Raw genomic sequence first — 16220 nt, 5'->3', positions numbered from 1 at the left:
CCTGAGCAATCCATGGGGAGCCAGCCAGTAAGTAGCGCTCCTTCACGGTTTTTGCTTCAGTTCCTGCCTCAGGTTCCTGCCCTGACTTCCTTCATGAGGGACTTTGCAGAAGTGTAAGCCAAGTTGCTTTTAGTCAGTAAGTTGTCATGGTGATAGAAAGCCCAACTAAGACATAAAGCATACAAGTCAAGGTACCTGGCTGTGGAGACGCAGGCCTGCAATTTCCCAGCAGCCAGGAGGCAGAGGCGCACCTGGGTTCCAGCCCAGCCTGGGCTATGTATTGGGTTCAAGGCAGGATAGAGAGTGAGACCTGCTCAGTGAAAGGAGTTAACGTACCCTGAAAAATGTAAAGACAGTGTGACAGGCTAAGTCCGTGCCCGTCCTCCACTGGTTTTCTGTGCCTCCATTTAAAAATGACAATGGGAAGGCACTCACTGAACAGAACTAGGAGACTGAGTAAAAAAGAAAAATGATTTGGAGTGTAAATTCAGGAAGCAACATTATTTCTAAAACGGCTTCACTCTAGCCCTTGGTGTAATGAATTTGTGTCCAGACAGAGGAATAAAGTTAACTTGAATCTTTGATAACAAAAACTGCATTTACTTCTTACTCTAACTCAAAGTGTAGTCAGCTTACCACTTATGTTAGAAGTGAGCAAATTCACAAGGATCAGAAGGTCTCCAGACAAAGTGCTGAATTGAGTTCTTCTGAAAAATGTTCCAATCAGCAAACCCTTAGAACTAATCTTAGGTGGAGTCTTCACACAATATCATTAGAGTTCTTCCTCACCTAAACCTGCAGGGCTCCTGTGAACCTGCTGCAGTCAGATTAAGATCACTGGGTTATCCTGATGAGGGCCCCGTTTCTAATGAGTTACTACCCACTAGTCTAAGGGTCAGTCACAGTGCCAAAGCTCAGAATTAGTTCCATGGAAATAGGTAAAGTCTGCCACAGAGCTGGTCAAGGCTGAGTGAACAGAGGCTTGGATATGGGGCTGGAGACAGGACGCACGACGGAAAGGCAGGTGAACCCAGAGAGTAAACAGTGCTCCTGCTCTCACACCCCACCAGCGCCTGACAGGAGCAAGAAAGGCTGGCCTTCTGCAAGCAAAGATCATGCACAGAACTTAAGCATTTGAAATTATTACTTAAAATGTCAGACAAAACAAGAACAAACCCCATCTAAGGTGCTCTACAAAAAGGATCCTCATTAAATTGCAATGACCGCACTGTTCAGATGAATGATCTGTTAAACAGGGCTCTTCAGTTTGCCACATTTTACCCCTTTCTTCATCATTTCTTATGTCAATTCTCCACAGTGCCTTAATTTTATTTAATTCCACTCATATTTCAGGTTTTTTCTAAAAGAAATGTAACAAATAGTTTCTTATTCCCTTGCTGCGCTCTAAGGCCCCAGGCTGTCCCTCTGTTTATGAAACCCGGCCACCGGGCAGTGCCTTGCACAGGTCAGCGCGGCTTTCACCAGTCAGGTTAGGTCAGTGGTTCTCAGCCTTCCTAATGGGCCACCTACTAATACCGCCCTTCACTGTCACGGCGCCGACAATACTGACTTCCGTTTCTACTTCAGGACTGCATAAATCATAATGGTAAGTATCTATGTTTTCTGATGGTCTTAGGTGACCCCTGTGAAAGGGTCTCTAGGTCCCCAAAGGGGTCACAAATCACAGGTTGAGAACCATGGTGTAAAGTGAAGATGCAGTAATAATAGTGCTCTTCTTTCCTAATGTCAGAGAACCACCATGTTTGCCCTTCTTTCCTAATGTCAGAGAACCACCATGTTTGCCCTTCTTTCCTAATGTCAGAGAACCACCATGGTTTTTTTCTAAGGGCTGGGCAAAGTGGCATGTGCCTGTAACTTCCACATTTGGGAGGCACAGGCAGAGAGATTGCAAATTCAAGGCTAACTTGGACCACATAGTGAGTTTGAGGTGAGCCTAAGGTATGTAATGAGACAATGTCAAAGCAAAACCAAACCAAAAAGAACCTTTTCTAAGTACATCACATGTAAGAACTTCCCTCCTCCGCAACCTGAAAGGCACTGCAGTAAAAACACACATTAGATAAGTGTGCAGTGTGGTTCCAGCATATTGATCTGCAGCTGGGGCTGTCTGAAAGGACAGAAGGAAAGTCCATCACCCAAATTCCTCGGTCAAACTATGAAAGCTTTATATTCTGTCAGACAGTACTGAATCTCCCTAAAGCAAGGTTTGAGAAAATAGCATTGAACACACAAGACAATGGGGTTTATACGGCCCCCAAAACTGCAAGATTAGGGGTTCTTCAAGGGTTTTTGGCTACAGAGAAACTTGGTAGAACATTTCAAAGTTATTTAGCAAAACATCTTATCAGAGTGAAGGTCAGAGTATAGGGAGTGGAGCATGTCAAATTTTAGGAAACGGGTCAAGACCGGCTCAACCCCAAGTATTGGAGCAAACAGGAATGAACTTATTTTGACCTTGTAAGAAGCTGGGCTCTAGTCTTCAGCTGAGTCAAGCTGGTCCGTGAAGGACCTCGGTGTGATAAATAGAGATGTACCTGTGCGAGGCTCTGCTCCCCAGCCCCCTTTAAAGGGGGTTTTCAACCTCTCAGCGCCGGCGGGAGTAAGCGACTCCACATTCTGTATGTTTTACCTCATTAGGAGCACTATGTCACCATGCACCCCCTGCTGTCAGGGACACTGTGGACCCCTTCGCCCCAGTAACTTGTACAAAAGGCAACCATGCTCTTTCTGAGATAACTCAAACCCTTCTCAAACATACCTTTACGATAAATATCATGGCACAATTCAAAATTAGTGAATCACAGTGACCAAAGTGAGGTCCAACCTTTTGATCCTTTAGAAGGTGTTTAAAATATTGGATTAAAAATAAAGAGGAATCTGGGGAAGTAAGTAAATTATACAATCTTCACAAGGAATTGATGCTCCAGTTTTATTTATACTGTAGGCAATGTCAAGAGCAGCCAGCATTTAACTCTAGTATGTGCTGTCTCCAAAGTAAATTGAAAATAAAGCATTTCTGCAGGTGCTGGGTTTGTATGTGGTAAGGTCTTAGTTTCCAAAGAGCCGTGAGTGCTTGCTCGCCTCCTTCAGCTGGCAGGGGTGACTTCTGCCATTAGCAGTCGTGAGTGACAGCCGTCATGCTAAGTACTGGCAACAGCAAAACGAGACACTAATGCAGAAGAGGGAGATTGAAAAATCCATATTTGAAAATCAAACTCTAACTTCTTCAATGAAACTTTCCAGGCCCGCAGATAGTTCAGCAGGTAAAGGCTTCAGCAAAGCAACTCCACCTGACCTGGGTTTAACACTTGGCCTCACAGAAAGGAGGCAGAGGGAATGGACTCCAGAAAGCTGTCTTCTGGTGTGTGCATGCACACTGTGACACCTGAGCCACACACGCACAAACACCCCAAAGAATAAACGGAAGACAGGCAAGAACAAATTCCAACCTAAGTCCATTGTACACAGAAGACTCCCTTGCCCTGACTTCTGGGGAAGATAACTGAGTTGTCTCCATCACCTTTATTTTCTTCCAATTCAGCGCCACAAACGGACGGGCACCTGGTGAATAAAAACTCAAGGCGACTGGCTAAACCTGTGATTTCTGCCTCAGCACAGAGCATCAGCTAATTCCAGGGGGAAAACACGTGCTATTTTTAAATGACCTTTTGAAATTAATTGCAAATTGTAAACTTATAACTCACCCCCTTTGAATCTGTAACGGCTGAAGATCTCCAACTGGTAATCCATCCGAGGTGAAATATTTTAGCAATTCCTTAGCATCCAGTAACGTGATTGAGTCCCGGGGACCCTCTTTATGGCCCAGCAACTGTTCAGAAGGATGCAGTAATGAGCCGGTTCTGGGAAAATGATTTGTAAGATTTTATTACAGGTGCATTCAAACCCACCACAGCCTTGAAATGATGATGGGAGCAAAATCCACTGCAGATACAAGAGGGGAGGCACGGACAACACACCCACAGCAAGTAGACTCTGCGGCGTGACCTGCGCTGTGAACAATCTGTAGGCCACACTACAACCTGCCGCTCGCTTTAATCATTTTACTAGACAGATTATCATGATTATGTTGTTTATTAAATATAACATTTTAACAATTCGGTAATACATAGTTACTAGTTCTATAAAGGGTAAATTTAAATTTGAAAGCCAACAATATAAACTGCAGAAGCAAAGAACTGAATGCTTCAATTTTCTCCAAATTTAAAAGATTATTTAAAGCACAGCCCTGAAATGAGACGGTAATGGAAATTCTCTCCCAGGTCTCTCCCAGCCATGCTTACAACATCATGAATACACACTGAGTCATTATTCTATCTGAAATGCATGCAGGACTCTGCATTTCCAAATGATCTTACCTAAAATAGATTCTTAATCTTTACAAATTTCCTTGAAAAATACGGAATAGGTCTTATATCAAAACAAAGTAAGACCTATAAGGACTTCACAAAGTGCTATCTGCATACCATGCCTAAAAGAGCCATTCCTCCCACTTACCAACTGAAGTCTGCAACCACACATCAGTCACACCACAGCTCGGGGACAGCAGAGTCGTTTAGCTCAAAACTAGACAGACTCCAGCTAGGAGCCACCTCTGCCTTTATAAACCAAAAAAATCACACAACAAGCTACTCCACAAACCAGAAAACCACACAAGCTACTGAATTAATTAATTAACTGAGGAAAACACTTTTATCTCAGGAAATAGTGAACATTTCATTAGGTCCAGAACCACTCACTGCTCTATCGCCATAGGATAAATAAAAAACATTCACTATGTCAACATGAATTACCTGACTTCATATTAATTTAAAAATTTAGCTTTCTTACATTTGTTTATTTAGTGTGTTTATGTATTCATGTGTGCACATATGTCCAGTGCATGCACATGTGTGTATAAATCCAAGGACAATCTGCAGAAGTCATGGGGACCAGAGGAACTGAATTCAGGTCTTCAAGTTTAGCAACAAATACTTTTCTTTTCCTGCTGAGCCACCATGCCAGCCCCAACTTGATTCTATTTTACTTATTACTCATTGCTCTAAATTATTCCATGATTAATTAATAACACTGGCATTGCATTTTGGACATTAAGAACCAGCATATGCTGGCAGGTCCATTTCCCCTTTCTACCCATTTTTGCTAAATGGAAGAAAAATCTAATAAAAACAGTCAAACAAGGAAACACACGAACATTTTCTCTGAATTTCATACTCTGGGTGGGCAAGAACTGCACTGTGATTTTAATGTAATTTCTACGTAGCTTCTTTAATAGTATCTTACAATGTTCCTTAATCAGTACTAATGACAACCATGTTACAGGCTAGATACAATGGAAAAAGTATATTTTGCATTAATATAGACTCCAACCACAAAGCTTTGAAAGCAGTTTTTCAAAGCCTAATTAGTGCTGAACTGCCCACCAAGATCTATCTTAGGTTAAAACCCAGCCTGACACCTAAGCGTTACATGTGCGCATGCACTGTCACAGGCTTTCACAGCAGTAAGCGAAAGCTAGCATCTTTTACTCCATTCTCGGGTAGTGGCAAAAGTCAAGACACAGTTTGATTAGTGAGTCTAAAGCTGAGTTCTTCTGCCTTCCGACTTTCACCACAGAATGATTTTCTAGTTAAATCCGTTTCAACACTAACAAAATTCTGAAAACATGCAACGTGATGTTTGTTGTCACACAGAAACTTGATGTGGTTTTCCTATCAGATCACCTTAGTCCTTAAGGACCGCTTGGTTTATATACGTCACACAGCACACAAGGCTCACTCTGCTTTGTAAACCTGCAACCACAGCTCACAGGTCCGACTCCTGCAGAAGCAAGGACGTGAGGGTGGACGGAGATAAATCCAGCAATAAAGGCAATACAGAAAATGCATTTCCCAGAAGTCATAACATGGCCATAGTGTTTAGAGAAGGAATGCAACACCAAGCTGTAGTGCTGTAAAGGACAAAAGAAAGAAAAACGATGCCTGGCCAAGATGCTGAGTGTCAAGCTCTCTGAGGAGGATAAAGAACACCAATGCAAATGCTACCTGCTTATACACCCCCAGCTATCCACCTGCTCATACCCCCCAGCTATCCACCTGCTCATACACCCTCAGCTATCCACCTGCTCATACCCCCTCAGCTATCCACCTGCTCATACCCCCCCAGCTATCCACCTGCTCATACCCCCCCAGCTATCCACCTGCTCATACCCCCCCAGCTATCCATCTGCTCATACCCCCTCAGCTATCCACCTGCTCATACCCCCTCAGCTATCCACCTGCTCATACCCCCCCCCAGCTATCCACCTGCTCATACCCCCTCAGCTATCCACCTGCTCATACCCCCCCAGCTATCCACCTGCTCATACCCCCCCAGCTATCCACCTGCTCATACCCCCCCAGCTATCCATCTGCTCATACCCCCCCAGCTATCCACCTGTTCATACCCCCAACTATCCACCTGCTCATACCCCCCCCAGCTATCCACCTGCTCATACCCCCCCAGCTATCCACCTGCTCATACACCCCCCAGCTATCCACCTGCTCATACCCCCTCAGCTATCCGCCTGCTCATACCCCCTCAGCTATCCACCTGCTTATACTCCCCAGCTATCCACCTGCTCATACACCCCCAGCTATCCACCTGCTCATACCCCCCCAGCTATCCACCTGCTCATACCCCCCTGAGCTATCCACCTGCTCATACCCCCCCAGCTATCCACCTGCTCATACCCCCCCAGCTATTCACCTGCTCATACCCCCCCAGCTATCCACCTGCTCTGAAGATATGAGAGCTGTGGAACTGTTTGCAGTATGGGTGCTTGTCTTTGGATCGTTGCTCCATTAAAGGGAGCTCACAAATAAGACAGGCACCGGTGTTCATCCTCGTGTGTCCCCAGTGCCCAACAAATGATATTTAGTTGATACTTGTGGACATCTATGAAAAAGAGGTTATAGTAGGTCATAAAATGCTATCAACAGAAGAGCTACGCACTGAGAAAGAAATGCAAGAGATCTTCTACTCCACTACCCACCAACCACAGAGTGCCTGCTGTCCACCAAAGCCAAAGGCAGTTCTCTCTCTGAGACTACCTACTTACTATCTGGACAAGTGACTTCCCTGAGAAGAGGAACTTCATCCCATCTTACAGACGTCTGTATCGTGTGTGTGTGTGTGTGTGTGTGTGTGTGTGTGTGTGTGTGTGTGTGTGCCCAATTTTCTGTTAACTTCACAAGCTAGAGCCACGTGGGAAGAGGAGACCTCACCTGAAAAGCCGCCTCCATCAGGTTGGTCGGCCTCTGTTTTAGCTCTTGACTTGAGTCCCTGCCTTGACTTCCCTCAGTGATGGACAGTGATGAGATGTGTAAGACAAATAGGCACCTTCCTCCCCAAACTGTTTCCGGTCACTGTTTTATCACAGCAGTAAAAAAGGAAACTGAGTGTGTGTGTTGGTGGAAGATGCTGTACGGAGCTAGAATTACAGAATTCACTGGTTATGCACACTTGCAAAGTAACAGAATAACTGGAAAGGAAAATGATCTCTTTTTAACGGACATGCTAGTCTACTGATTAGCTACTTATCAAAGAAGGTATAGATCTTTCTTTTATAATGAAATTATAATCTCCTGCTATATTAAGTAATTAAATATTAAGAGAGCTCATTTGAAATACTGAACATGCATTTCTACAAACTCAAATTTTACCTCATTTTTTGTTTAGCTTTTTCAGAAGTTTCTAAATTCTGAAGAACATATCTTTCTGGCCATTCCAGAGGATTGGTTTCCATTAGAGTTGAAGAATAAGGCTCAGCTGTACTGGCATCTAAAGAGAGCAAAAGACACATCAGCACGAATCAACAGTAACACACTGAAGGCTCTATAGAAACATCTCTGGGTGATGGTACCCACCCAGGACACTAACATTTGGGCGGTTAAGACAGGAAAACCACAATTTGAGCTTAGCTTAGGCTTTACAGTGAGTTCAAAGCCGACCTGGATTAAGCAGTCAAACTGTCTCAGAATAAACCAATAAATACTTAATGACAGGTGTATTTACAGAGAGAGAGAGAGAGAGAGAGAGAGAGAGAGAGAGAGAGAGAGAGAGAGAGAGAGAGAGAGAGAGAGAGAGAGAGAGAGAGAGAGAGAGAGAGAGAGAGAGAGAGAGAGAGAGAGAGAGAGAGAGAGAGAGAGAGTGAGAATGTGTAGACTAAGAACTCAACTGAGGCATTTGTTAGAAACCTGTCAAATGACTTAACTGTATAAAATGTTACTGAAAAGATTGTTGGATACAAAAATACCTCCAAATGACGTTTATGAGCTATTACTGATAAAATGCAATGAACCTATTAACACAAGTTAGCCATGGTTAGCGAAAGAGTTCAGATGAAAAGGGAGCACTATAATAAATGCTATGTGACTTTCATGCTAGACACGCAGAAGATCGTGTCTTTAAAAAAGATTACCTCATTCTCGGAGGTATAACAAACGGCCAATATAAGCTTATATTGTTCAAGGTCACGCTGAAGTAATTCCCACGTAACTGAAGATGCCCTCAAAACACTAAAAGTCAGTATTATTTGACTTCAACAGTGGGCACCATCCTGCCGGTTGCTTTGCCGCAGTGAGTGACACAGAGTCTAACCACGGAACTCAACAAACCCTGAAAGGACAGCTCCCATTCTCATCAGCGCGCCAGCTCAAACACTGCAGTCAGTAAAGCTCACCTAGTTCTAGGAACTGCTTCAACCTATTGTACAGCATTCTAATAAATGCCTCTAAATTGCTGGATGTTTACTGCGTAAATCTCTGCTGACAGAACACCTGCTTTGTCTGTAAAGTATTATAAAGATGGGAGCAAATATCTCTTACTTTCTTTCTACTTATGCAATTATTTAGCCTTCACTATTTCAAAGTATCTTCTAATACCTACATTTGGATGTCCTCAACAAACATCAAAACACACCATTTCCCATTTCTTATTAACAATGAAATCCATTTCATAGGGTAATGAGCTTTATAGCAAAAGCAATGTGCTTCTTAATGGAGACATGGCTTTGTAATAAAAACATACAGAAAATAATCAATACCAACTCTGCACCATTGCACAGCCTGTGCTCATAAGAGGATTCAAGTTATCATTAACAAATAAACAATGTATCCCTCCCTGCACATTACAATAAAATAATTGTTAGCTGAGTATGTAACTTATGTAGATATGAATGGCACAGTCTAATATTGAAGAACAGTGAACAAACATTAATAAATGTCAGGTCTTTAGGGTAATAACTAAACATAATTCTTACAGAAAAATAAAATAGTATTTTCTTTATTTGCTTCTCAGAATACTTTATACCATGTCCCCCTAAAAAATGTCGGAAACGGCTCCCTGAGAAATAAAGAAAATTACCTTACTTTTCAAGATAAAGGAACAGAAATGGAACCAATACAATTAAGAAACGAGGGGAGTGGCCTTCACATCAGAAATCCCAGCAAGCAGAAGGTTGTAAGATCACGATGTGTGACTAATGAGGGTAAGCCATTGATTCTTACAGCCAAAGTAAGAACAAACCACAATGAAAACGTGACATTATCACTAGTGTAAACTGTTTCATAGAGCAATCTGACATGTAATGCTACATGTATGGAAATAATGAACGGATTACATTCTACCTAAGAAACTCATTCATACGGCCTTGCTGTGTGCCGGGAGAGCCAGGACACTCCCCGTGTCAGGTAAGTCCTCCCAACTTCAGCGGTGAGCCAGTAAGCAGCTCCATCACGGCCAAGTGGAGGCCCGTCCCGAGGCAGACTTGCTAGGGTTCCACAACAACAGCAGCGGTGCAACGCATCCTGCTAATAACCACAGCTGTGCCAGGATATGAAACTGACTGGACCTAGTCCTTTTATACGCTTGTCGCTGTATTTACTCAAATCCGAGAACGTCACCATTCCCACTGTATTTGTAGGAGCCCTGCTCAAATGAGCAGCATATCAGTTTTCAGTTCAGGATGACAAGTCTTCACCCGTTTGTTTAGCGAATAATTTGGGGAGAGCCTTCTCCTATATGCCAGGCTCTGGGCCAGGCTGCGCAGCTACAGGGACAAGTGCCTTGTACCCTCAAGACACCGTGGTGTGCAGAAAAGACAAATATCAGTGATAAGCAGGTAGATCAATTAAATTTATGCCACGTCAAATGCTGGGAATGGTTTAAACTGGCCCAGAGAACAGCAGAGCATCCAAAGTGGATAAGCAGGTACAAACCGAAAGAAAAGAATTCTAGGCAAGGTGTAGAGAAAGCCATGGGGGAAAGAACAGGACATGTGCGAGGATCCACTCACTGACCTAAGGACAGAAATGTGTGACTTCGGAACCAGATGGAGAACAGGACCAGGCCCTGCTCAGGTTCATATAAGCCAGCGTGGAGGGCACGGTCTGTGCAAATGGTCTGAGCTAAGGAATGACACATGGCCTAGAGGACACGGCAGACACACCTACAGCACAGTGCTAACAGCACACTAGGCTTGCTTGCTCAACTCACGCCAAGGATGTCTCACCTCTCAGCTCCCATGTGCAGACTGCTTCCTCCTCTGCTTTAAAGCAGTCAGACTAAGATGGTCAGTGAAAGGTGTTAGCAAAAAGTCTGCCATATTTAAATAAGTCAAGTTCAGATACACACATGTGTAAACAAATATAGCATTCTTTATGTATAAAATATATTTTGGCTTGCCCAATATAGCTCCTAAAACTTTAAGTAATAGAGTTGATAGAATTTAAGTTAACAGAAGTGCTACACACACACTATCACCACCACCAAAAACTCTAAAGTAAGAAAGCTCTTACCATTTCCCATGCCAGCAGTTTTCATAGTGTCTGTTTGTATTAAAACTGCTTGAGGCGTAAGGACATCAAAGTGATCCAGGAAGCGCTCCCTCGTGAGTGCCAACAGACTTTTGAGTTCATCAGCAGAAACGGCTTCAGGCTGGTTTGCAGCCTTTCTTCTTTCTACAGGACAAATAGACAGTTAACCATGTGACATTTCCAGAGGAAGGGCAGTAGTAGCTCCTGTGTCGATTTTTGCTAAATACAATTTTGAAAATGAGACGAATGTCTACACTGCTATGAAGCCACATTAACAGCAAAACCTTGAGTTATGAGAAGTGAGGGGGAAGGAGTAACTGGTTAACACTAGGGGCTGATGGACAGTGAAGGCAAGCTCACAAGTGCAGAAACACATTACAGAGCATCAAACACGCTCTTACATTAATGTGTTTATACGATGGCTGTTCTTGGCTGACAAACTCATCTGGAATTAACTAAAACCCAACAAGGGCAGGGACACCAGTGAGGGATTTCACTTCATGTGAAGAGGGAAGATCTTGAGGCTTCAGACACACACCTATAATCTGGGCCACACCTCCTGGAAGCTTACACAAGAACAGGATGGAGGTTTTGCTCTGTGCCCACCACTGCCTTGTGGGCACATCCACACCTTCACTGGCATTAGAACCCACTTCTTCAGGATTCCAGCACATACTACAAACCAGCTGAAACTTCATGAACTTTCCATCTACAGCCAGCCATTGTTGGATTAGCTGGGCCACAGCCTGTAAGTTATTACTCTAGAGAACCCTAACTAATACAGTATATAAAATTAATACCCCTAAACCTTTTTATTAGATACAGTAACATACATCATCCTTGTTTCCTTCTGTCTCTAATCCTAAAGGCAGGGCGAAAAATTAAAACAGAGCAGTACCTTTCTTAACAAGCTATGGAAGACAGAAATAAGTGGTAAACTGAGTCAGCAGAACAGAGGCGCGATCACTTCGGTGCCAGGGAGTGTGGGCGGATGTAGTGAGGCACCAGCCTCCAACCAGACTGGACATAAAGGGCTAATCAAAGCTCCATGGTTTAGCCTCGGAGACAGGTGTCACTGCTTTCATTTTGGTTTTGTTCTAGTAGTTCCAAACTGTGAGACCTCAAGTATGTAGAAAGGTCATGTTAAAGACAGGGTTAAATATACGTTAAAGAAGTCCTATAGTTCCAAACATCAGATCTTAAACCTTGCCACCAGTGGCTGCAATGCCCCACTGGAAGGATCCAATGACTACACTGGAGACAGATGTAATCAACTCTGTGGCATCACAACAAAGATTGTCACCTACGAAACTTGTGAGTCTATCCGGGCTCTGGCCGCATGCAGCTAGTGGGCTTCACGAGGATTCTAAGAACAGATCATGAAGCTGGACACCCACAGAGAGAGGAGCCCTGGATGCTGACGCCAGGGTGTGATTAGAAGCCGGTTGAAATCAGAGTGGCTGGTCCTCCCCTCCCACTCCCCAGTGATGTTTACCCAGTGTTGTATGAGAGGCTGGAGAGAAAAGCTGCAGGATGGACAGAAAACAATCAGAAGCCTTGGGAGCTGAGGGAATGGGGCTCTGCATTTCCTATGCTACCATTACCCACGCAAGAACTTTAACACAGAAGGACTTCCTGCTCCATCTTCCCCAGTCACTCACTGAGCTACATGTGACCAGGCCGACTGATACCCTTCCTCTTTGACATTCCGCAGAGCCAGCCTGTCTCTAGGCTACCTGCAGTGTGGCCAGGGTCCTGCCCTTGTGTGGCTAGTCTGTAGTTACGCAGTCCCAGCAGCTACAGCTAAGTCCAAGGCTTGGTATGTGTATGAGACAGGGCCGCAACCCAAAGCATCACACCACCTTCTCCCATAGCTCATCCTTCCATCCCTTCAGCCTGCTCCTCAATTGACTCTGCCTTTGGAAAAAGATATTAATGGGGTCTTTCAAGCTAAAAATCAAAACAAAACAAAGTTAAGCCAGGGTAACAAGAAGAGGCAAAACCAAAGAAAAAAGGATTCAGAAGAAACCAAAACACTGTAGAGAACAAGAGAAAATGTAATATGATTAATATATTTCTAAATAAAGAAGATACAGGGATAGGCACAGGCTGCTCTGATGGGGAACCATCGTGGACCAGAGGAGGACCCCTCGCAGGTGCGACAGCGTCTGCCTTCGATCCCCGCGTGCAGAGTGGTACTAACGAGAGTTCAAGGGCACCCTCAGCTACGCACCTACTTCAAGACAAGGCCACATAAGACCTTGTCTGAAAAATCAACCAGTAAAGATTACCACAACTAAGTAACAAGAACTCAAATGTTTAAAACTCTATAAACTAAAGTGCTGTAAGGCCAGAAAAGACAACATGGTAAAAGAAAGAAAAAGAAGTGTTCTGACTTGGAACATAAGGTCTAGAAAAAAAGAGAACTGGGGAAAATTGATAAATATCTAAGAAAATGGCCTGTCGTGCATATAGCTCGGAAAATCCGGTATGGGTCGGGGCGCGGAATACATACTGTGATTCACAGTAGCCCTTCTGGAGACAACACCTTCAGGGCATGGGTCAAACCAATAAAACAAGGTCACTGCACCAGACAGGACTGGGTTAGATTTCTAACAGCTGGGCAAGCAGACAGCCTTGTTTCATAATACAGTCCACTGGGAAGGGAAAGGGGAACAGAGGGGAAGTTAGAGACATTAATTCTCTACCTGCCACAGTTAGATGGTAAGAGAATGCTAACCGGATACCTATAACCTCACAGTATCTGAATACAAGAAGCAAGGCCTGAACGGCTGGAGGGCTGACCACAAGCCTGAGGACAGGCAGAAGGGGGAGTCGGAAGGACTGCTGCTTTTCATCTCAAGTTTTCTGGTGTCTGAATTTTCACACTGACCGTATCTATGTATTACTCTGACATAAACATTTCTTTTAAAAACACTTCTAGACCAATCACATTCTCTTCTACAATAACTCTGCTATCCTATAAACTGATAGGAATTCAACAGACACTGAGTACTTACGCCTACGAGGCGCTCTCCCCGGGCAGCAGGCTCAGAGGATTCAAGCAGATTACATTACAGCGGGTGCAGCTTGGACATGAACAGGGCAAGGCCCTTGGTAAGAAAGCAGCGACCACCTTCCCTTTTAGAACACCAGCTTTATGACCTGAGCCCGGAACACCTACCTCATTGAAGTGGGTATTCTCAGAGCCTTGCACATTTAGCCCAAGGTAAGAGAGAAAAGCTTTCTGTGGCCATAAGATTAACAGTAAAATCAGACGTGTTGTTTTACTTCTAAGAGATCTTCTCAGGGAAGAACTCCATCACCTCGGTGTATTTCCTTCCTATACCATCGGCTGGTAGTACCTCTAAAGCAGTGCTCTCACCGAAGACACACAGGGACAGTGTGCGTCAGGAGGCACTCCCTCCTTCTAACTAGAACCATACTGACATCTCAGGCCGCCCCAACTTACGAAGACATCCACTTGCACACAGTTTGGAAAGCAGGACAAGACAGCACAGTGACCTTAATAACTGAGATGAGGGAAGCCATCTAGGTGAGGTTAAATAAACGATGAACTATATATTCAAGATAAGTTTAAAAAAAAAAAAAACCCATACAGATAAGCTTGCAAATACCTGAGAGATAAGCACGGGAGGAAACGTAATACTCTGAAGAGGACCAGCAAAGGAATGCTATGCCTTTTATTAAATAGCTAACACTAGTAAATTAACAGGAAATAAAGCCAAAGAGCCATCAGGTGAGTATGAGTCAGGATGTAGTGGGCTGAGTCTGGAAAGGATGTGAAGACACTGGTGTATTACACGCAAACCTGAAGACAGCGCTGCTGCTTTTATACATTTTCAATCAAATTCTGAACTCTCAGCATTCTAAGACATTTTCTGGAAAAAATTACTGAGTTATGGTACTGTTAGCTCTTTCCAAGTTTAAGTTATAAATTAAAAAAATTAATAGTATTACAAAGTTATGTTTTATGTCTCATTAATACAATGGATCAGATACTTTTAAAAATAAAATGAATGTAAACTCATTTACAAAGTTAAACTCTACCAAGCTTTATTTGATATTCATCTATTTTAAAAGGCAGCATGTCTCCACAGCATCAATAGCACATTCTGCCAGTGACTCTGCAGTTCCTCAGAATCTAAAGTGGAATATCATAAAAATGGTAGTTTGTCCTCCATATTATTGGTATTTTAAGGATATCTTTTTGAAGGTTTGTTTTATGCAAAGGAACTTTCAGCAATGTCAAAGGACTGATTTTAAAAGATCTTTTTTCACTACATTCTTTACTTTTCACAACATATATGTGTGCTTAAAATTACTTCTCTTTAAAATTACCCACTTTACACATGGGAAATCATTGACAGGCACACCCAGACACTCCTCACACATGGAAATCACTGACAGATACACACAGACACTCCTCACACATAGAAATCACTGGCAGATACACTCAGACACTCCTCACACATGGAAATCACTGACAGATACACTCAGACACTCCTCACACATGGAAATCACTGACAGATACACACAGACACTCCTCACACATGGAAATCACTGACAGATACACACAGACACTCCTCACACATGGAAATCACTGACAGATACACTCAGACACTCCTCACACATGGAAATCACTGACAGATACACCCAGACACTCCCCACACATGGAAATCACTGACAGACACACCCAGACACTCCTCACACATGGAAATCACTGACAGACACACCCAGACACTCCCCACACATGGAAATCACTGACAGATACACTCAGACACTCCTCACACATGGAAATCACTGACAGATACACCCAGACACTCCTCACACATGGAAATCACTGACAGATACACACAGACACTCCTCACACATGGAAATCACTGACAGATACACTCAGACACTCCTCACACATGGAAATCACTGACAGATACACCCAGACACTCCCCACACATGGAAATCACTGACAGATACACCCAGACACTCCTCACACATGGAAATCACTGACAGATACACTCAGACCCTCCTCACACACTGATGGGCAAACTCAGATGTGTATACACAAGCACTTTTACTACCAAAGCTTTCATCCAGTATTAACTGTCTGTAAGGGCTGACATTAGTTCAGCAAGAAAGTCATCATGAATGGATTCACAGGAACATTCACCAAAACCAAGATTTAATGCTTTAGGTTGCCAGTTAGATGTTTACACGGTGTGTGCCAAAGAGAGTAAGTGCACACATGGGCACACATGTACACATGTGTGGAGGCCAAAGTATGTTCCTTTATTACTCCCCACATTC

The 16220-nt window shown here is 43.5% G+C and overlaps 1 protein-coding gene across 4 annotated transcripts in view; it reads right to left on the bottom strand.

Moving 5' to 3' along the window:
• Positions 1-16220, bottom strand: part of MTBP (MDM2 binding protein) — a gene marked incomplete at its 5' end in the record, with an annotated part of 69883 nt that overhangs the window by 19667 nt on the left and 33996 nt on the right. For all 4 annotated transcript variants that reach the window (XM_080909357.1, XM_080909358.1, XM_080909359.1 and 1 more), the window contains 3 exons: positions 3726-3881; positions 7743-7860; positions 10878-11039. In XM_080909357.1, coding sequence (XP_080765483.1) covers positions 3726-3881; positions 7743-7860; positions 10878-11039 — 436 coding nt within the window. The remainder of the gene's footprint in view (positions 1-3725; positions 3882-7742; positions 7861-10877; positions 11040-16220) is intronic.

This window comes from Micromys minutus, assembly GCF_963924665.1.
Source record: "Micromys minutus genome assembly, chromosome: 33".
NCBI classification, from domain to species: domain Eukaryota; kingdom Metazoa; phylum Chordata; class Mammalia; order Rodentia; family Muridae; genus Micromys; species Micromys minutus.
Note: the sequence above shows the minus strand (reverse complement) of the source record. Positions and strands in the feature narration are given on the sequence as shown.